Genomic DNA, 22,989 nt, shown 5'->3' with positions numbered 1-22,989 from the left:
AATGGCCTAAATCTGGCACTCTGCTCCTCCAATGAAATACTTAATTAGAGTTCCCACTGCCACACTGCCACCACCCTGCAGTTTCTCATGAGCTTACAAGAGTTGTTCCCAATCCTCCCAAGCCTTTATCAGCTGCTTCGCCTCCTGCCAGGAGATTTGTTTATTTGTTTGTTGCTAACTGTAAAAAAAGTTTACTTTCTTGGTAAACATATTGATTTACTGAATGATTTAGATTTATGATTATGTTTATATCAAGTCTATGATTTCATTATTTTTCCTCAAATCTTGAATGTGTACATAACTTTATATTTTTTCTGAACTAAATGGCGCTATTTCTTTTGCAATGAGCTGGAATTTACTATTACTGAAGCCAGTAAGCCTCATTAATCGAGCAGTTGTTAAACAATCATCAAACAAATGATGAGCAGTTATTTGGTTTAATGATTTGGCTGTAACTTGTGGGCCTGTGATGTGTTGGGTGGTTTTTCCTGCTATTGACCCCTGTGCCCGCTCTGCTTTTGTCCCTCTACACACACACACAGGTCACGACTGTGAGCAAGTGGACAGCTGCGTCTCCAACCCGTGCGCCAACGGTGGCACTTGCGCAGTCCAGTCCAGCGGCGCATACTCGTGCACGTGCCCGTCCGGCTGGGAGGGCCCGCACTGCGAGAACGACACGGACGAGTGTGCCGACGCCTCCGCGTCGTCGCCGGTCTGCCACAACAAAGGGCAGTGCATCAACACGCTGGGCTCCTACCAGTGCAGCTGCCCGCAGGGCTTCACCGGACGGCACTGCGAGACCCCCTACCAGCCCTGCGCGCCCACGCCGTGCCAAAACCAAGGCACCTGCCGACCCACCTCCGACTTCAACTATCAGTGTCACTGCCTGCCAGGTGAGGGCTGATGGCGTAAGTGGAAGGGAAGGAGAAAGTTGGCAAAGAAATCTGGAGGGGAAAAGGAGAGAGGAAGTTCAACACGTAACACACACCGACGGATACAGAAATTATTTATTTATATATAGAGAGAGAAAGAGAAAGAAAGAGAGAGAAAGACAATGTTATAGCCATCTGCATGAAGGAGACGTTCACAATAACCAGACGTTCAGCTGGTTGGAACAGCTGCCAGACAACTGTAACCAAAAGCGCACAAGAATACAAGTGAGAGACAGAGAAATAGAAAGAGAGACAAAGACAGAGAAAAAGAAACAGACAGAGAGAAATAGAAAGAGAGAGAGGGGGGGAGACAATGAGCAAAAACAGAGAGGAGAGAGAGAGAGAGAGAGAGAGAGAGAGAGAGAGAGAGGGTGGAGAGAGAGTGGAGAGAGAGAGAGAGAGAGAGAGAGAGAGAGAGAGAGAGAGAGAGAGAGAGAGAGAGAATGGTGGGATATAGAGAGAGAGAGAGAGAAAGCGAGAGAGAGAGAATGGTGGGATATAGAGAGAGAGAGAGAGAGAGAGAAAGCGAGAGAGAGAGAATGGTGGGATATAGAGAGAGAGAGAGAGAGAGAGAGATTGGATACAGGTGTGAAGCTGCTCCTCCTGCTGCCCTCATCCGCCTCTCTGCCCGTCTGTCTGCTGTTTCTAATTAAAATACTCGAGTTGCAACAGTTGGCATTGTTCTGTGTGTGCACTGCCTGCTGTGCGGGCAGAACACACAGGCATGCCCGCACAGGCATGCATATACACACACACCCTCAGGCACAGCTAATGAGTCCTGGGAGACTTCTCAATGTGTGTGTGTAGACTGTCTAGGTTTGTGAGTTTATCTTTTCTTAATGTCTTTATTTTAATGACCTGTTACATGGGTTTGTGGCAGGATTCAATGGAACAAACTGCGAGATTAACATCGACGACTGCCCTTCCCATGACTGCCAGAATGGAGGAACCTGTATGGATGGAGTCAACACCTACAACTGCCAGTGTCCACCCGAATGGACAGGTATATGAATATATCTCAGTATACTTTCTTTATTGACATTTGTCTCTCTGTGCTCAAACTTTATTAACTCCTTAATATTTCTACTTCTCTTCTTTCCCTCCTCCTTCTCCTCCTCCTCCTCCTCCTCCTCCTCCTCCTCCTCCCTCTCCAATTCCTCTCTCTAGGTCAGTACTGCACAGACGATGTGGATGAGTGCCACCTGCAGCCCAACACCTGCCAGAACGGTGGCACATGTAACAACATGCCGGGCAGCTACAACTGTGTGTGCGTCAACGGCTGGAGTGGCCCGGACTGCTCGGAGAACATCGACGACTGTGCCGTGGCCGCCTGCAGTGAGGGATCTACCTGTGTGGACCGCGTGGCGTCCTTTATCTGCGTGTGCCCACACGGCAGGACAGGTAGACTGCAGGCTCACGGCGTCACTGATTCAGTGTGTCTGCTTGCACACCAGCGTCCATAGTTTTTGCGGTTTAAGGGCCGGGAACGATAACTATAAAGGCAAATGTAATTGTAATGTTAGGAGCGTCCACACTCCACAGTGACCAATAATAGTGGTTCCACTGCACCACTAGGTTATGTTCATGTCACGCTGTGTTTTCGCTACAATGTTGCACTTGCGTTAGCTTTGTGTCCTTTATAGCAGTTAAACTCTGTCTGTCTCATAAATAACCGTGTTTTTTTTTTATTACGAGTACTGTATAAAGTATATACTCCTTTGATCCCGTGAGGGAAATTTGGTCTCTGCATTTGTCCCAATCCGTGAATTAGTGTGCAGCTATGATTGACATGAACCTATGCTCTTGCCCCAATAGCCAGTTGCGTTTGCGCAATTTCGTTGAAATGTTGAAATGTTGAAATGACTCCTTGTCTGTGGGCTCAGCCGCTGATACAGGTACTGACGTTGTTTGTTGCTGTGGTTTCCCTCAGGCTTGCTGTGTCACATACCTGACGCCTGCATGAGCAGCCCCTGCCGCGAGGGCTCTCAGTGTCACTCCAACCCCATCAACGGCATGTACAACTGCATGTGCCAGTCAGGGTACAGGGGCAGCACCTGCTACGAGGACATCGATGAGTGCAGCATCGGTGAGGACGCACTCACACACACACACACACACACACACACACACACACTCAAACACACACAAAGACACACAAAGCTTTCTTATCTGAGAGTGACCACGCACTCAGATAAAGGGCAGGGATTTTTGTCCGTCAACTTGCAGTGTATACTCCTCTCCGTATAGTTACACTTAAAATAAACTAAATACTGTGTTAATACATAATCTGAATCTTCATTGAGACTTGAGTAGCTAGGGTGCAGCAGACCACATCGGTGGTTGTATGTGTATATGGGTCTGATCTCTCGTACACTGTGTGACTGGAGTGTTCCCTCCTTCCCTCCCTCCCTCCCTTCAGGTACGAACCCTTGTGAGCACAATGGGCTGTGTATGAACACAGAGGGCTCGTTCACCTGTAACTGCGCCCAGGGATACACAGGGCCACGCTGTGAGCAGGATGTCAACGAGTGCCTGTCCAACCCATGCAAGAACGATGCCACCTGCCTAGACCAGATTGGAAAATACACATGCATCTGCATGCCAGGTGCGCACACAAACACACACACACACACACACACATGCAAACGCAAACACACAAATACACACTTATTATAGTGTAGATGAGTCTGCCTAAAGATGACAAGTGGTTTCATTTTTTATGATGAAACACTTTGTAATGATGATGTCATTTTCATTTCATTGAGGAAACAAACTGACACATGGATTTCTGTGCAAATATATATGGACATACTCCCACCTCACATTATTCATACTCTGTCACATACAAACACATTTTCACACATTCATATTTATGGACCCTTTCAAGAGAGTTCCATTATCAGCATCATAGTTGGCCCCACAAGGCTTCCTTTTTAACATTCCATATGTTATCTTAATGCAGAGGAAGTAGATTGGGGTCCAAATAGAATGTTCAAGCATTGTTTTTGTTTACCTTGTTGAAAGGGTCTATAGACATTTTATTTTGCCATGTGTAACCAAACAGATTGTCTCACCACACTACTCCTTTGTTTTTTCTATCCCCCTCTTTCTTTCTATTTCTCCCTCTCCCCCCCCCCCCCTCTCTATCTCTCTCTCTCTCTCTCTCTCTGCTTCATCAGGCTTTGAAGGCGAACACTGTGAAATCGAAATTGATGAGTGCAACAGCTCTCCTTGCCTGAACAGCGGGAAGTGCAGAGACGAAGTCAGCCGCTTCGTCTGCGATTGTCCTCAAGGTCGGCACCGTCAACTCATTATCTCTTTATTCTTATCTCTCTCACTCTCTTTGACCCAATCCTGGACGTTAACAGTTATCAGATGGTACCTGCGCACTACAAAGCCAACAATCAAGACTTTTACTTTCCTGTAAACATCACCCCGGTCTCGTCTTTTTTTTCTTCTTTTTTTTTCCAAAATTCTTTTTATTGGTCTTGAAACAAATACAGTACAAAATCATTGGCAAAGCAAGAACCCCAGCAAGAGACCTCCTTAGCCTTTCACCTATTTTATAAATACCTGTGGACGCATCCTCCCACTGTCACTCATTCTTAGGGGTTTGAGAAGCTGTAAACTCTTATCATTGTTATCTGTGCGGTGTTGTCCTATGTCTGAACAAGTTGTCTGTGGCTTGCATAACGTGAGACTAAAGCCGAAGCTTCTCCCGCAGGATTCACCGGTGAGACGTGTCAGGTTGACATTGATGAATGTGCCAGCACACCCTGCCTCAATGGTGCCAAATGCTGGGACCGGCCCAATGGCTACGACTGTGAATGTGCCGAAGGTAAGAGTGCCACGCCAAAAGGTTTTTTTCCCATATGAGAGACCTATCCTGGGTTAGGCTCCTCTGACACCTCAAATAAAGAATGTGAATATTTAGTAATACTAATTGTAATGTATAGCAGTGTAGAAAATATAGAGTAGCTGGTAATATTTTACCATACAAGGGTCGTTGTTTAAAACTGGTGAGTTGTTACAAAGTCATTTCATTTTGGATAAAAGGGACAAATTTGGAAACGTAATGCTTGCTTGCGTTAACTTTGACAGGATACAAGGGGTCGCTGTGCGAGGAGAACATTGACGACTGCAACCCCAAGCCCTGCCACCATGGAGTCTGCAAGGACGGCATCGCCACCTACAAATGCGAGTGCGAGCCGGGCTACATGGGCACCATCTGCAACATGCAGATCCAGGAGTGCCACAGCAGCCCCTGTCAGAACGGAGGCCGCTGCGTCGACTTGGTCAACAAGTACCAGTGCGTCTGCCCGACGGGAACCTCCGGTGAGAGCAACTGCCCTGTCCGCCCCAGCTGCCCCCATGCCATCTGTCGCGTTTGTACCAGCCCTCTGTTTCATTCATGAGACAGCCAATTAGATCTTCCATTCATAACGGCCAGAAGTGCTAATTGGCTACACAAGTTCGGAATGTTTCATTCGCAATTCTTTCCAACACGTGCCACTCTGGGGTTAAGAGCTTTTCGTTCGGAAAACAGTGGCCACATTGAGTGCTAAAAATAATCTGGTATGTTTTTGCCTAACTCGGTTAGCATTGCTAGATTGGGTGAATTAATCCTCTCGGCCATTCATTAGACACACACACCCATGCGCAGATGCCCTTGGCGCTACCCTTCGACACAGAGACACATTGCTTTGCTCTGGTGCACTTTTTTGTGTCCCAGTAAGACCTCACACATGGTTTAGCTCTTTGAGCCTTTGGTTTTGAGGTTTGAGCCTTTGCAAGAACACTGAGAAGAGTTACTAAACATAGAATTTGGAGTTGTATCTAATGTTATGCTTTGAGATGATTCATGCTTTGTACCCACCATGAGTGTGTTAGGTATTAAGCATGCACAAAGTATCAGTGGTTCCATGTCACGTGTTTCCCTCCACAATTAATGCTTCTGAATACTGTGGAACAGCATATTCAAAAATGTTTATGTCAAGACTTAATTTTGAGGTCTTTTACCTCAAAATGACTTTCCATTAACATTGATGTTACAATACTAAGTAAATCTGAATGCCTGGACAGATTCCTATAGGCCCTAGATGGGTGAATCCTGGGTTACCCATGTGGGCCCTACATGGAGCCCATAATGGGCCCCATCATCAGCCCACCTGGGCTTACCCAAGTAGGGCCACCATTAGGGTGGTTCACAAAATTAATTTTCACCAAATTTGGCCAGATCACATTTTGTCTTGTTCCAATTGGCATTGTAAGCATCTGTACCAAAAATGGAGTCAATTGCTGCACATTTAGGGGTGGCACACTTTTTCACAATATTGACACATACACAATACATGATTTATTGGTATCCGAATAAAACCATTGCAGATGCTGCATTGAAGAGCATTGGATGACATTTGTGGTATCTGTCAGAAGAACTCGTCGCCCTGGCATTTTTTGATGCTCAGCTCACCACCATTGGTGGTGGTTAGTGAGGTCCCCCCTTCCCAGTGAAGCGCTTTGAGTATTGAGAAAAGCGCTAAATAAATGTAACGTGTTGTTGTTACATTGTGTTGATGTTGAAGAAAAAGAGACAATGCTGAGAAATCTTTAAAGACGCCCTGGGAAGATGCTTTCTTCCACGAGAGCAGTACAGCTACCATCTCTGGCCTAGTTACTCGCTGCTCAATCCACTTCTTTGAGGTTCTTACTGAAGGCCAAATGGATGGCAGAAGTAACCCTGATGATGAACCCTGTCCATTCTCACAGATGAGAATCTGCGTCAAAAAGACAATTCCTTGAAGGTCATCAACGACAGCGCAGAGAGGTATTGCCCTTATTAAACGCTGTCAACAATCTGTGCGAAGCGAAGACCAAAAGCATTTTTTGCTCCGTGTTGTGCAAGGACACAGAGATAAAGTATCAAAAAGAACAAAGTCATCATACAGCGAATAGTGTTTGAACTTTTCTAATGTTCTTACTCATTTAGTATAAGTACAGGGAGAGATTATTAATGACCATACTTATCTTTTATTTTGTTCAAGTTTCTGATTCCTGCGAAAGTTATGCATTCTTAGGTTGAGCAATTGTGAAAAAGTGTGCCACCCTTTACTGGCATCCTATTGGCTCAATTTTTGTTACAGATGTTCAAAATGTCAATAGGAACAAGGCAAAATGCGATCTGGCAAAATTTTGAAAACTTTTACTTATACCATTATATTGTGAACCACCATGGAACCAGAGGACAAATTAGCTTGGCCCCGGCTGGGTAGCCCAGATGGGGGCCCACTTGTCAGCCCACAACCAACCCACACGGCCCTAGGTGGGTGTGTTACCTGGGATGGTACTGGCCAAGCAGATCCCACGGCAGCAGTTCTGCTGTGCATGCTTCTCTCGCCCACCTTGGATTGGTTTGCCAAGCCCCGGTTGAACAATGCTACAGACACATGTTCGGGCATACACTCAGAGACAAATAGACACTCACACACAAACAAACACACACACACACACACACAACACACACATACACACACACACACACACACACACACACACACACTGGAGTCAGTTCAGGACATCTTCTTCCTAACTGAGCTATATCGCCCACCCTCACTTCCCATATTTATCCTACTGACCTCAGCACTCCCTCCGCTGGACTGAGACTGAACTGCAGCTTGCCGTCCTTGTGGTGATACAAGGAAACTATGTAGCAGATTGGACTGTTAAAGTAGCCTCCCCCAACTGTTTGCTTATCATGCAGATAGCAAAGCATATTAGTCATGTTTCTGTTTTGACTTTGTAGTATTTCAAGTCTGACTCATATAAGAATGACAGATTAAAAAGGGTGAAATACCTGGTACCATGCTTTTTTATAAGATCTAGAAGTATTAGAGGTATTAAGGTAACAATTTAAGTAAAACAGTCATAAGAGGTAAGAGGTATTAAGGTAACATTTGTTTCTTGAGTTTGTCATCACATCCAGTCCAGTAGATTGGGTGCTTATCTTCTTTCCTTTTTGACTTTGTTTCAGGCGACAACTGTGAAAACAACTACGATGACTGTGCCAGTAACCCTTGTATGTATGGAGAGTGTCAAGACGGAATCAATGAATACTCGTGTGTCTGTGATCCAGGCTACACAGGTGCAGTAGTCACACTTCTCAGAGCCTTGGTTGATTTATACAGTTAATCTCAGAACTCCTAGTGTTTCACCAAGTGAAGTAAATTTCTTCCCCATTGTTACAGCTAGGTTATACCAGGTCTGTTTGTAGTTTGCAATTTGCACTTTGTGCAAATTGTTTTAGAAGACTGGTCTATTTTTAAAAAAAAATATTAGTTTGGCTTTTATGCCGTTAATCAGATAGGACAGTGAAGAGAGTGACAGGAGGTTAGTGGGAGAGAGATTGGGTGGGATCAAGGAAATGACCTGGGTCAAACTCAAACCCAGGTCCACACGGGCACATGGATCCGATTGTGGCCATGCACCCCCCCAGACATTTTTTCAATGTACAAGCCGCTATCACGTCAGGCGTAGCCAATTCCATTGATTGTAGTGGAATCTAATTGTTGCAGCACACGCTCCACAAACAAAACTCTTCATTTATGTGCCTGGTGCAGCCTGCCTGTTAAGCCTGACTTGTTTCTTTTACTTTTTCCCTCTCTCTGGATATGCATACCTTGACCTGCTATGCGTTCCTTCCTTGATCAGCTACTCACTTGAATTGCCCCTCAAGTATAAGCTGCTTTCAATAAAAAAAAAAAAAAGCTTTGATTTAAAAGACTAAATTTATGCGTGTGTGTGTATTTACATCACAGGGAAGAAATGCGATGTGAACATTGACGAGTGCAGCTCCAACCCGTGCCTCAGCGGTGGCACCTGTGAGGACAAAGTGAACGGCTTCCAGTGCCTGTGCCCGCCTGGCACCCATGGACCCCTGTGCCACTCAGGGGCGGACCACTGTGCCCCGCTGCCCTGCCGACATGGAGATTGTGTGGAGCAACAGGACGGGTAAAGAAGCAGACCGTTACTGGTCTTTCCTCTGCTTGTACTCTACCAGCTCTGTGTCATGTTTAAATTAAAATCAAATGGTTATTAGCTCAACTGTTTAACAGTATTGCCAAAGGTAGTGAAAGAGAGAAATCTTCTTAAGGACTGTAACTATTATTTGAAACGCTATATTCTCCATTTTAATGGATTTTCATACATCTTTTTTTTTTTTTACATTTTGTTCTGCAAGTAATGAAATACACAATTGAACCTGAATGTAACACAGTACCTGAAATATACAATTGAATAACATGACTTATGTTTTCAAAAATGGAGATATAGCGTTTTGGAACCAAACTCTTCATATGAGCTCCGGATGAAACACTGCAGCCAGTCGGTCAGAACTACATAATGATATATAATAAGATCAAGGAGACTAGCACCAGTAATTCCAGATAAACTCTCCTTTTGCTCAAGTCGTACAATATATCATATGCATTCTAACCTGAATATTAGCTGGTTAACAGTACTGAGCGAAGCTGCTGGAACTTTTTTAATTGTGTGAAGCTGTGTAGCAACCTGATTGGTCAGTTTCCCCTACATTATAGCACACCTATGGTAGGGTATGTATTAAACAGTGTAGCAAATATATACAGTCATTTCCTGTGTATTAGCCACATTGTGTATAAACGGCAGGACAGTGTTTTATGCAAGTTAAAAAAACAAAACCATATTAATACTATATTAACTGCCCCGTGTGTTAACCTCATAGCTGAAGAAATTGAGCAAAATCAATGTATAAACCTTGGCTAATAGTTTGGAAAATTACGGCACAACAAAATTGTTACGTACAACATAAAGCACCATTCTCTTTTTTTTGGCCCGTCCCACTTTGCCTGTAGTTTGTACACACTCAAATGAAAGCTGTCTTTCTTTATTGATTTATTTATATTTATGAGTTCCTTCCTGAATGTTATCTTAATGATCCTCTTATCTTGTTTGTGCACTTTGACATAACACTTCGACTAAGTAGCCGTCAGACAGTCAGTCTAGTAGTGGTGATTAGCTTTTATTTCTATGAGTATGGGTAGATGAGGCAGACATCCTTGCCTGGATGATGGTTAGATGCTACATATATGCTGCAATTAGTCTTGTGAAAAAGTGAAAGAAATGCTCATTAGAAAGGAATGCTATTGGCACTAACAGCTTTCGTAAGTGATGTATAATATGCATGAAAGGCTAAGAATTTGCTTGGGGGCAGACCCTGACACCCACAGCCAACCCGTCATGCCTGTGCCCCTATGTCTCAGTTACAACTTTCTCTGCTTAACTAATTCCTCTGATTGACAGGCTGTTGACCTCTTGTAACCCCAAGTGTGTGTGCGTGTGTGTTTTCCCACACAGGTATAGATGTGAGTGCAAACCTGGATGGGTGGGGCAACACTGTCAGCAGGACAAAGATGAATGCCAGTCCAACCCCTGTCAGAATGGAGCCACCTGCACCGACGGGCCCAACACCTACACCTGCAGGTGCAACCCTGGCTACACAGGTATGCGGCCGGCCCTTCCTCTGGACACCGAGCACACCTTTGACCCAACCTCCCTAATGAAACCGTTGGAAAGAGAGGTGTCAGAAACGAACACTTCACAATGCATATGACTATGGGGAGGAGATGTATGGATACATTTAGCTTCCATTAAGGCTGCGATCTACACCCACTTACATGTTGCCTCATTTCCTCAAGCTCATCTCCACAAATGTACGTTAACATAAATCTGATTATACTACACTAGACCATAACTGTAAATGATCTCTCCCTTCCCTTTCCTTCCTCAGGTGTGAACTGCCAGATCAACATAGACGAGTGCGAGTCCAGCCCCTGCCTGAACCAGGGCACCTGTGAGGATGCCATCAACGGCTACACTTGCAAATGCCCACTGCCCTATACAGGTGAGCAGCCGAATGTGATCTATTTCGCTGGAATGCTCGTAATGTTGCTTAGCCTAGATCATGAAAATGCGACGCTGCAGTATTGGCAAGGAGTTTTATTCATGGATATGTACTGTAGGTTGAACATTTTTGCGGGAACAATGAGGGAAAATCTAACCTTGAAAATCCAACCAAATTTCATGAGCACTATGATTACCTTAAGGAAGTTCAATATACAAATGGAAAGTTTCAGTTAAATTTTGTTTAAGATTTTCTTGGGTTGCCAATATATGTGACATGGGCTTTTTGTTATATATTTCTTATTAACATATTTATTTCTTTATGAGGATTTTTCTGCTCAGAATAAATGTTCCTCATTGTTTTCATAGTTTAATTTTTACCTGCTTTACTCATCTTTGCTAGGGGTGCCAATAAACGTGAAGGGTAAATGTGGGATGTTAGTTGTTAGGTGGGGTACATCATATGGGGCTGTATTTTGCTCTGGTATGCCTCCGGTCAGCCTAGGTGGCCTGCAGGTATACCTTTTACCATTTGTCGGAGTCGTCGTCCATATAATCTGTCATTCCTTCACTTCTCTGAGCGGTTTGTTTATGTGCTTGACATTGTTTACTGTGATGTGATTGACGTTGGTTTGTGTGTCTGATCACCAGGCAAACACTGCGAGACGGAGTTGGCTCCGTGTGAGTCCAAGCCCTGCCAGAGAGGAGGAGAGTGTCAACCCTCCAGCGACTACACCTCCTACACCTGTCGCTGTCCCAAAGAATGGCAAGGTGTGTGTGTGTGTGTGTGTGTGTGTGTGTTTTAGTATGGCAGTATATTATAATAATAATATATTATACTAATGTATTAGTTAGTATAGTAGACAGTGTGGACAGTGTGCCTGTCAGTACATTTTTCACACATTGTCTGCTAAGGTTTTATGCACGTTTGAAACAATGCTATACAGTTAGGATGCTTTCAGTGGCATGAATAGTTTGTACTTTTTTTATTCAATGATATTTGGAAAATCAAATGGACACACTAAAGCAGGGGACAAAAATGATGTGTTAGTACATTGTTTTCTCACCTGCAGCACACAGTGTTCTGTGATTACCGGTATGTTTTTTTTCTCACGTGTTGGTTCTGCCTGGCAGGTCCCCAGTGCACAGAGGACGTGGATGAGTGCCGGAAAAATCCGTGTCAGAACCACGGCCGCTGCCACAACACACCCGGCAGCTACATGTGCACATGCCAACCTGGCTACGGTGGCCATAACTGCCAGAACAACATTGATGACTGCGCACCTAGTGAGTACAGCAGCCCCCCCCCCCACACACACGCTTCCTTCATACCTCCCTCTCTTTCAGTACATTAGTTCATTTCAGTTTTATATTCAATTTTAATAATGGCGATGTTACGTAGGTGTGCGTCTTCAGGCTCTCTTTTAGCCAGGCTTGAACATAAACCTCAATCTCCCTAGCCTAGCCTAGACTACAGTAGGCACCAAGGTGACAGGGGCAAGAATAAGCTCCCTTACAGGAACAAACCTTGGACAGACCTTGGACAGATCCTTAAAGTCTGTCTGTCTGAGGCCAGCTAGATAAAGAGATGAGAACATTAGGATAATCATAGGAGCAGACAAGATGATTTATACAAAACACATGATATATATGACTCCCATCTGTTATATGGCGCCACTTCTTCATTCCATTTGTGTCTTTGCCTCTGGCTTTCTCACTTGCGTTGCGTGTTTTGTTTCTTTTCACACATACCTCAACAGGTCTGATGGATAATAAAAGATGTGTGAATGACAAATTTGCACTTTGCGTGAATAAGAATAGAATAGAAACAGGCTTGCCGATGGTCACTCTCTCTTATCCTCCCTCACTCTCTCTCACTCCTTCTCAGACCCCTGCCTGAATGGAGGCACCTGTGTTGACAAAGTGGGGCGGTACTCGTGCATGTGTCCCGCCGGTTTTATGGGCGAGCGCTGCGAAAAGGACATAAACGAGTGCGCCAGCTCCCCGTGTCGCCACGGCGGCAACTGCAAGGACTACGCCAACAGCTACACGTGCGAGTGCCCGCCGGGCTTCCACGGCCAGAACTGCGAACACAGCATCCCACAGTGCTCTGAGAGGTAAAGTCAGTTTTTGTGTACTGTCAGCGTGGACTTAAACAGGAACAGACTATCTTTGGTCTTGGGCTGCTCTTGTGTCCCGTCCTTATAATAATAATAATTCATTTGAGCTGATCGGCTGTGCATTTTCTAATTGCGTCCCTTCTCTGCCTCACACTCCACGTCTCAACCCTCACCCCCCCCACCCCCCCTCTCTCGGTCTCTCTCTCTCTCTCTCTCTCTCTCTCTCTCTCTCTCTCTCTCTCTTCAGCTCCTGCCTGAATAACGGCACCTGTGTGGACGGGATTAACACCCACTCCTGCCGCTGCCGGACGGGCTTCAGTGGCCTCTACTGCGAGAAGGAGATTGATGAGTGCGAGAGCCAGCCTTGCAAGAACGGCGGCACCTGCACCGACGACGTGGGCACCTACCGCTGCACCTGCCCTGCCGAGTACACCGGCTCAAACTGCCAGGTGCGTACGACCACGAGCGAAGCTCCACGCTCATACAGCCAATGACTGACTAACTGTATACACAGCTAAACAGTGCAACACAGGGCTGTAGGCCCAGCCCCATGGCCTACATAGGTATTCACAGTATATACAGCAGTCTGCATCATATTATATAGTACAGACAAGTATAGTCTCTTCCTCTTTGGTTAACTGGTTCCTGTGTTCCCCTGGGATCAATAAAGTATCTATCTATCTATCTATCTATCTATCTATCTATCTATCTATCTAATTGACTATATCTATCTATCTATCTATCTATCTATCTATCTATCTATCTATCTATCTATCTAATTGGCTATCTAATTGACAATAAAGCAGACTTTGACTATCTATCTATCTATCTATCTATCTATCTATCTATCTATCTATCTATCTAATTGACTATATCTATCTATCTATCTATCTATCTATCTAATTGACTATCTAATTGACAATAAAGCAGACTTTGACTATCTATCTATCTATCTATCTATCTATCTATCTATCTATCTATCTATCTATCTATCTAATTGACTATATCTATCTATCTAATTGACTATCTATCTAATTGACAATAAAGCAGACTTTGACTATCTATCTATCTATCTATCTATCTATCTATCTATCTAATTGACTATATCTATCTATCTATCTATCTATCTATCTATCTAATTGGCTATCTAATTGACAATAAAGCAGACTTTGACTATCTATCTATCTATCTATCTATCTATCTATCTATCTATCTAATTGACTATATCTATCTATCTATCTATCTATCTATCTAATTGACTATCTAATTGACAATAAAGCAGACTTTGACTATCTATCTATCTATCTATCTATCTATCTATCTATCTATCTATCTAATTGACTATATCTATCTATCTATCTATCTATCTAATTGACTATCTATCTAATTGACAATAAAGCAGACTTTGACTATCTATCTATCTATCTATCTATCTATCTATCTAATTGACTATATCTATCTATCTATCTATCTATCTATCTATCTATCTAATTGACTATCTAATTGACAATAAAGCAGACTTTGACTATCTATCTATCTATCTATCTATCTAATTGACTATCTAATTGACAATAAAGCAGACTTTGACTATCTATCTATCTATCTATCTATCTATCTATCTAATTGACTATATCTATCTATCTATCTATCTATCTATCTATCTATCTATCTAATTGACTATCTAATTGACAATAAAGCAGACTTTGACTATCTATCTATCTATCTATCTATCTAATTGACTATATCTATCTATCTATCTAATTGTAGTATATAGTATAAGTATATATACTTTTTTGATCCCGTGAGGGAAATTTGGTCTCTGCATTTAACCCAATCGGTGAATTAGTGAAACACAAACAGCACACAGTGTACACACAGTGAGGTGAAGCACACACTAATCCCGGCGCAGTGAGCTGCCTGCTACAATGGCGGCGCTCGGGGAGCAGTGAGGGGTTAGGTGCCTTGCTCAAGGGCACTTCAGCTGCAGCCCACTGGTCGGGGCTCGAACCGGCAACCCTCCGGTTACAAGTCCAGAGTGCTAACCAGTGGGCCACGGCTGCCCAATTGACTATCTATCTAATTGACTATCTATCTAATTGACTATCTATCTAATTGACAATAAAGCAGACTTTGACTATCTATCTATCTATCTATCTATCTATCTATCTATCTATCTATCTGTGTGAATTAGACAACAGCAAACCAAATCAAGCTAATATCTGTTTTGTAACTGAGAGTGTGACCGTTTCCCCTTTGGTTCTCTCTGTGGCAGTACATGGCCGATGTGTGCAGCAAGATCGTGTGCCAGAACGGCGGCCTGTGCTCCCAGTCGAAAACGATGTGGCGCTGCAGCTGCCCCGAGGGCTGGTCAGGCGTCTACTGCGACGTGCCCAACATCTCATGCCAGGCCATCGCCACCCAGAGAGGTGACACTCATTTCTCTCTGCCATCCAGTCAATCTGTCTGTTTTTTTTGTTTGTTTGTTTGTTTGTTTGTTTTCAGAACAGGATGAAGAAATCAAATCAGATCAAACATTATGTATATACGGCCTTTCGTACAGAATTGCAATGCAAGGTGCTTACAGTAACGTGCCAAAATAGCACAAAGAGAAACATTTTTGGTATACATAACAGGAAATGAGCTGGCAGAATAGGCAGACAGGCCATTTAGGCACAGGAAAGTGCAGCACAGCGATTGCTGATGATCTTGCTGTTTTTGGATAGGAACCTCTGCAGATAAAGTGTGCCAGCATGCCGGGAGGTGCGAAGACACGGGCAAGACACACCACTGCCAGTGCCAGAAGGGCTACATGGGCAGCTACTGCGAGAAAGAGGTGGACGAGTGCCTGTCCAACCCCTGCCGCAACGGCGCCACCTGCATCGACTACCAGGACGCTTACACGTGTACGGTAAGGACATGCCAAGTTTCAGGCCTTGACCTCAGGATTGGCTCTAGAGGTGTTTTCTGAAGTACTGAATGGGTCGAATTTTGAGATTGGGAAATAAATCTTTTTTCCAGTCTCTGCCATACAAGGGAATAGGCTGTCTAGAAAATGCATTATATCAGAGTTGCTTTGGATGTCAGTAGAGAAACAGTTGACCTCCTTATATCTAACAGCCGCTCTCTTTGCCGTTTCAGTGCAAAGCTGGTTTCCAGGGGGTGCACTGTGAATACGACGTGAACGAGTGTCAGTCCGATCCCTGCAAAAATGGGGGCACCTGCCACAACCTGGTCAACCACTTCAGGTGCTCCTGTCCTCCTGGCACGCGAGGTGAGTTGCTGGTGGACGGCTGTCCAGTCTCCCTCTAGTGTCCACTGACATGATTGTTTGGTATTGTAGTTCCTCAGGATTACTTATTTAATAGTGTAGTAAGTTTAAGTTAAGGTATTTGTTCAGAAGTGAAAGTATTTGCAAGATACTTTAGTCCAAAATGACAAACATTTGAAAAATGTGAAAAAGACTGTTATCAGTGACAAATATTATGCATGATAAAACAACATGCTCATATTATAATGCGTACTATTAGTCAAACTTCATAGTATGTCATAGTCAATCCAAACGGCAGTGGTTACTCTCAAATGTTTTCCCTCTCTCATCTCATTTCCCGTCTTCCCTCTGTGTGTCTCACAGGAGCGCAGTGTGAAGAGAACTTGGACGACTGTGCCTCAGATAAAGGCCAGCGCTGCCTGAATGGCGGTTCGTGCGTGGACGGCATCGGTCGCTACACATGCTCGTGCAGGCCGGGCTTCACCGGGGAGCACTGCGAAGGCGACATCAACGAGTGCCTGTCGCGCCCCTGCTACGCCCCAGGAAGCCTTGACTGTGTGCAGCAGGTTAACGACTACGAGTGCCGCTGCCGCCTCGGCTACACAGGTACGTCAGGAGCCCTGTGCGCCTCTGACCACAGGGGCTGACTGTGACCATGTCAAATTGTTTTTTTTTGTTTTTTTCAAGGGCTCCAGTCTCCGTGGAGCTCTTTAGTGTTAAGTGCCTTGATCAAGGTTACAATGGTGGCAGCCAGGAATCAAGTAGTACAAATAGTATCAAAAGTGTCAGCTCAGCCATTTCTCTGCAATGTATCTAAAGCCTGGACATTTACCGTCACTGTGGTGATCTCACCTGCTCTGATGTCCTACTGTCCTCCTTGCCCCAACAGGTCGGCACTGTGAATCTGTGGTGGACTTGTGTCTGTCCAAGCCATGCCACAACAACGGTGACTGCTTTATGAACATGAGCTCCAACCACGGATACACTTGTAGATGTCAGCCAGTGAGTATGCTGCACACACAGACACACCCATACACACACACACACACATATTCCCTCCTCTCCCCTCTCTCTCTGTTCTTTTGTTTCTGTTGAGTGTTCTACTCTACCTTTCTGCAACTCTGCAACCCTGACTCAGTGCTTAACCATGAGTCATCAGTTTCCTGACTAAGCATGAAGTTTCATCTGCTTTGCTCTTTTTGTTTTGGGTTTCGGCATTTAGTGGTTTTCACATCCAGCTAGGCTAGATTTGTTGGCCTTTGACGGGACATCACTGCATGCTCATTAATGCTTTGTGATTGCTTTGTGATTGCTTTGTGATTGCTTTGTGGTTGCTTTGTGGTTGCTTTGTGGTTGCTTTGTGGTTGCTATGCTAATTTCTCCTGTGAGTATGTGTGCGTGTGTGTGCATGTGTGTTCTCTGCTCACCTTGTCATGATGTCTGAGGAATGACATAATAATAGTAACAGTAGCTTGGCCGTTGACACTTTTCTATCCGTCTTTTAACTATTACTTATTTTCTTCATGCTTGCATCAAAGAGGTTGAAACAACATCGCTGAGGTATGAAGGGTTCTTTTCAGTCCTCAAGTGCTCTGTCTGGATTGAACTTAAACTAGAGACCTGGTATTAGAGAGCAATAATACCTTCTTTGTCTTTCAGTTTGTAAAAAGTTTAGGTTTCATTTCAGATGTTAGGGGAAGACTCTTAACATATGTGTTTTTTTCTTTTAGGGCTTCAATGGCTTCAACTGTGGTGATTTTGAGGGCTACACTTGTGCCAACCTGCGCTGCCAGAACGGAGGCACGTGCCAGCCAGGCGGCATCCCCCAGTGCCGCTGCCCGGCTGGCTTTGGCGGTGCCCGCTGTGAGATCATCCAGAACTGCCCGTGCCACAACGGTGGCTCGTGCGTGCCTGACCCGCTCAACCGCAACCAGGTGACCTGTCGTTGCCCGCATCCCTTCCAGGGAAGGCACTGTGAGCGGCTGCCGGTCCTTCCGACGCCTGAGCCGTCCTGTCCGTACGTGCAGTGCGAGCAGACATACGGGGACGGCTGGTGTGACCAGCAGTGCAAGAACCAGGAGTGCTCGTGGGACGGCGGCGACTGCTCGCTGCACTGGCCCAAGCCCTGGGAGAACTGCACAGCGCCCGTCCACTGCTGGGACCTCTTCCGCAACGGCCGCTGCGACCCTGAGTGCGACAATCCCGGCTGCCTCTTTGACAACTTTGAGTGCCAGGCACCCAGCCCGTGCAAGTAAGAGACTTATTCCACTGTGGTCCCCAATATGCTTGGTGTTCATAAGTTATATAGAACACAGCAGTAAGTGCTCTCCCCATTTGTTAGTTATATACCTGGATTGTTCATAACATCTCAAAACTTATGAAGCGTTTAAAAAAAAAAGATGCCATAAGATTCTACCAATCATGTTTGTAGCTTGCAACTTCTGAAGTTTTTTGGGGGTTTCTTTGCTAGTCTTTCTGTCCTCCCACTTATTTTTTTGGTACCCCTTTTGTTACACCGCTCAATTCTGTTTCTCTAATGTCTTTTTCCATCTCCTTGATCGCTCCCAGGTACGATGACTACTGCAAGGATCACTATGCCAACGGCTATTGCAACCAGGGCTGTAACACAGAGGCGTGCGGCTGGGACGGCCTGGACTGCTCGGAGGACGTGCCTCCCAAGCTGGCAGACGGCACGCTGGTGATCGTGGTGCTGCTGCAGCCCAACGAGCTCAAGCGCGACCTCAAGGGCTTCCTGCGCACGCTCAGCACCTTGCTCCGCACCAACGTGCGTGTCAAGCTGGACGACCAGAAGAACTCCATGATCTTCCCGTACTACGGCGACGACAAGGCAGACGACAGCGGCCGGGGCAAGCAGCGGGGCAAGAGGGAGGTTTCCAAGGACGCCATTGGGTATGACCCCCCCCCCCCCCCCCCCCCCCTTCCAATCTACTCATCACCAGGAACTATCTCTAGCACATGTTCATTCAGCTGTTACTTTGTGCACATGATGCTGTGGTTTTTCCCGCATCATCGGAAAGCTAACCTGTCTGTCTGGTATTTTTTCTGCAGCTCCAAGGTGTACCTGGAGATCGACAACCGCCAGTGCGCACAGAGCTCCAAGGAGTGCTTCTCTAGCACGGACCTGGCCGCCTCCTTCATCGCAGCGGAGTACCTCAAATCCGGCCTGTTCTACCCCGTCGTACAAGTCGACAGTAAGTTCCTTAGTCATTGCTTTCAAAAACGTACAAGAGGGCGGTTTTCTATATTTTCCCTCCTCATGTCATGTTGGCTAGTAAATGTGCTGGGTCATATTCCACATGTTCTCACGTCGTCTCACCTTGTCTCGTCTCCTAGGTGATCACACAGCGTCGCCCCACCCACCGCAGTGGCTGTACCTGTGCGCGGTGGCGGCGGCCATCATCCTGGTGATCCTGGTGCTGGGCGTCCTGGCGGCCAAGAGGAAGCGCAAGCACGGCATCCTGTGGCTACCCGACGGATTCCTGGCCAACAACAACAGCAAGCGTCGCGAGCCCGTGGGCCAGGACGACTTCAGCCTCAAGTGAGTGTCAGGGTCTGGCAGAAACACACACCCACCTCTCTGTACACACTTATGTATGCATGTGGACAGACATGCATACATACGCTGGCAAACACAGTATAGATTTGCAGTCAGCACAAATGTACTTTATTTGCATTTTTAGCTGTATTTATTTTAGTTACATATTACTTTTTCTGCTTTGGTGGTATATATACATATGTTAAACCCCAAACTCGATTTTTGAAGGGTTATGCCATGACACACACACACACACACACACACACACACACACACACAGGAGGAGTATTACATCAGAGTGACCATCCTTACTTTTCTAATAGAGTTTTCTGTCTCCTATAACCCCCTTGCTGCAGGAACATGCAAAAGCCCCAGGATGGTCTGTTGGACGGCAGCCAGGACCAGTGCTGGCCAGAGGAGCATCCGCCCAAAAAGCCCAGGGTACGTCTTTCAGTCCGATGTGCTCTTAGATAATAGATAGTAGATAGTCTTTATTGTCATTGCCACTTTTTTCGAGATTGAAAGTGCTGTTGACTCATGAGGAACAATAAATAGTAAAAAAAAAAAATACACATATATAAAAATATAAAAAGAATATAAACATGTATTGCGCTGGTTATGAACAGGAATGGTTCTGTACAGATTTCACTGGTTAAAGACTATATACATAATTGTACTGGTAATAAAAAACTGTACAGATTGCATTGGTAAATTAGTTAATTGGTTAATTAGTTACTAATGCATTTAGCTAACTCGTTTATCCAAAGCCACTTAAAGACACTAAGTGCAGAGGCCAGCCTCCCTGGAGCAACCAGGGTTTAAGTTTTTAGCTCAAGGGCACAACAGTGGCAGCCAGAAATCGAACCGATGACTTTCTGACTACTGCATGCTAGCGTAGGTCCTTGGCCTTCACGCTATCTCTGCCACGTCCACTCCAGACAATAGCCGTGTGTGCTGTACTCCCCTGGATGGTCACCTCCATATCTGGCCTCACTCTATATCCCCCCACCCCCCCTCAAATATACACCTAAAAAAATGGCCCCCTCCCTGTCTGACCTTACTCTGTCTCTTTCTCTCCTCCATAGATGGCCACTCCTCAGATGGAGGACAAGCCCCTGTTGCCTATGGACGGTGCAGTGGACAGAAGGGAGTGGACGCTGCAGCACCGCAAGGCCGCGGACATCACTCTCACGCCCCCACAGGCTGACCTGGACATGGACTGCTTGGACGTCAATGTCAAAGGGCCAGGTACAGTGACGATCACGTACGGCTGCTTACCCTATAGCATGTAAGCAGCTACCCAGATATGTAGTTGACAGGAGTTGGATAGATCTCCTAAGAAAGGCACTGGGGCAATTCTGCTAATTTATTATTATAATAATAATAATAATAATAATAACAATAGTAATAATGAGTAGTTACATTTCTATAGCCCCTTTATCAACACTCAAGGTTGTTTAACAGAAGTCAAAACAAAACAAAAACAGAAACAAAAGCAGTTTAAAAAAACAAACAAAAAAAAAACAGAAATTAAAGCGGTTTCAGCCATGTCATTTTCTCCTTTGGTCCCTGCGTATCTCCTCCAGACGGCTTCACCCCTCTCATGCTGGCGTCGTTACGTAGCAGCGGTGTGGAGTGCGCCAGCGTGTTGGGCGATGAGGAGGAGGAGAGCGGCGCCGACGAGGCCGGCTCCAACGTCATCAGCGACCTGATCGCCCAGGGCGCCACGCTCATGGCGCAGACGGACCGCACTGGGGAGACCGCCCTGCACCTGGCCGCCCGTTACGCCCGGGCCGATGCCGCCAAGAGGCTGCTGGACGCCGGCGCCGACCCCAACGCTCACGACAACATGGGCCGCACGCCGCTGCATGCCGCTGTGGCTGCTGATGCCCAGGGAGTGTTCCAGGTGAGAGGCAGCTGCCCTGCTCCTGTTTTAAATGGATTGACTTCATTAATTTACTGCACTTTAGTAGTAAAGATGGTTTGACCTTCCACCCGTGCTGCGTCTATGCAAAAACATACATTGGACAGGAACAAAAAGGAGGAACAAAAAGAGTACAATGAAAAATACAGTATTTAAGTGCAAAAACGCATGTTAATAAATGGCTCGACAAGAGTATTTGTGTCAGGCCTTCACCCAGCCCTCCTATAAATAGGACCCTCAGTTGTGCTTGTTTTGGCTATCAGTTTGCCTCTCTCTTTGACTAGGTGTGACTGAGAAATGCAGCTTCATGGTTGATTTCCTTCATGGTAGAGGCATGTCAGGCTTTCAGATGTAGTCAACTGCATAGAGAGATACGAGCTGTGTTTGGAGTGAACAAGGGGGTTTCAACCTGGTAGTCTCTCGTAGTACTCTCGTAATGCGCTTTCCATGTTTCAACTACAGTAGCCTATATGACGGGTGTATATCTTCTGTCCAGATCCTGATCCGTAACCGTGCAACTGAGCTTGATTCCCGCATGAACGATGGCACCACACCCCTCATCTTGGCAGCGCGTCTTGCCGTGGAGGGCATGGTAGAGGAACTGGTGCACTGCCATGCTGACGTCAATGCTGTCGATGATCATGGTAAATTATACTTCCTGTCTGTATGTATGTATTTGTGTGTCTCACACTCACTCTCTCTCTCTCTCTCTCTCTCTCTCTCTCTCTCTCTCTCTCTCTCTCTCTCTCTCTCTGCCTCTTTTTCTTTCTCTGTTCCTCTCTCTCTCTGGATGCTATCTTGGTCAGCACCCTGATGTGTTGTCCCTCTGTGTCATTTCAGGCAAGTCAGCTCTGCACTGGGCAGCCGCAGTCAACAACGTCGAGGCCGTTCTGGTGTTGCTGAAAAATGGAGCCAATCGAGACATGCAGGACAACAAGGTGAGCTTGCAGGTCCACAGTAATGCTGCTCTCACTTGCCTGTCAGGTGTCTTTGTTTTACTTCAGGTCTGAGATATATTTATATATACAAAATTTGCAAAGGTCAGTGTTTGCCTCTGTAAAAGAAACTGCTGATTTTTCAGCAATTCTTCAAACAAACCTGGAGAAATATAAAAAGTTTCCCAAAAATATCCTACAGGGCTTTTATGGGGTGTCATTTTTTATCCACCAGTCAGAATTTCTGTGGAACAGCATACCTTACTTGGCAAATCTGTGCCTTCTAGTTGCTGAGTTAGTCAAAGAGTCCATGTCCACACA

The 22,989-nt window shown here is 45.4% G+C and overlaps 1 protein-coding gene across 1 annotated transcript in view; it reads left to right on the top strand.

The window, feature by feature from the left end:
• Positions 1-22,989, top strand: part of notch2 (notch receptor 2) — a 47,677-nt gene that overhangs the window by 20,335 nt on the left and 4,353 nt on the right. Inside the window, exons 4-33 of the mRNA XM_042056386.1 lie at positions 543-893; positions 1,813-1,935; positions 2,100-2,333; positions 2,863-3,018; positions 3,352-3,537; positions 4,112-4,225; positions 4,657-4,770; positions 5,034-5,267; positions 7,960-8,070; positions 8,744-8,936; positions 10,320-10,465; positions 10,753-10,866; positions 11,517-11,636; positions 12,000-12,152; positions 12,754-12,982; positions 13,233-13,434; positions 15,258-15,411; positions 15,709-15,893; positions 16,124-16,256; positions 16,617-16,859; positions 17,143-17,255; positions 17,984-18,504; positions 18,822-19,163; positions 19,323-19,465; positions 19,608-19,812; positions 20,166-20,250; positions 20,895-21,057; positions 21,396-21,715; positions 22,230-22,377; positions 22,574-22,671. Coding sequence (XP_041912320.1) covers positions 543-893; positions 1,813-1,935; positions 2,100-2,333; positions 2,863-3,018; positions 3,352-3,537; positions 4,112-4,225; positions 4,657-4,770; positions 5,034-5,267; positions 7,960-8,070; positions 8,744-8,936; positions 10,320-10,465; positions 10,753-10,866; positions 11,517-11,636; positions 12,000-12,152; positions 12,754-12,982; positions 13,233-13,434; positions 15,258-15,411; positions 15,709-15,893; positions 16,124-16,256; positions 16,617-16,859; positions 17,143-17,255; positions 17,984-18,504; positions 18,822-19,163; positions 19,323-19,465; positions 19,608-19,812; positions 20,166-20,250; positions 20,895-21,057; positions 21,396-21,715; positions 22,230-22,377; positions 22,574-22,671 — 5,633 coding nt within the window. The remainder of the gene's footprint in view (positions 1-542; positions 894-1,812; positions 1,936-2,099; positions 2,334-2,862; positions 3,019-3,351; positions 3,538-4,111; positions 4,226-4,656; positions 4,771-5,033; positions 5,268-7,959; positions 8,071-8,743; positions 8,937-10,319; positions 10,466-10,752; positions 10,867-11,516; positions 11,637-11,999; positions 12,153-12,753; positions 12,983-13,232; positions 13,435-15,257; positions 15,412-15,708; positions 15,894-16,123; positions 16,257-16,616; positions 16,860-17,142; positions 17,256-17,983; positions 18,505-18,821; positions 19,164-19,322; positions 19,466-19,607; positions 19,813-20,165; positions 20,251-20,894; positions 21,058-21,395; positions 21,716-22,229; positions 22,378-22,573; positions 22,672-22,989) is intronic.

Source organism: Alosa sapidissima, chromosome 12 (genome assembly GCF_018492685.1).
Source record: "Alosa sapidissima isolate fAloSap1 chromosome 12, fAloSap1.pri, whole genome shotgun sequence".
In the NCBI taxonomy this organism is placed as follows: Eukaryota; Metazoa; Chordata; class Actinopteri; order Clupeiformes; family Clupeidae; genus Alosa; species Alosa sapidissima.
This window is presented reverse-complemented; position numbering and strand designations above follow the sequence as displayed.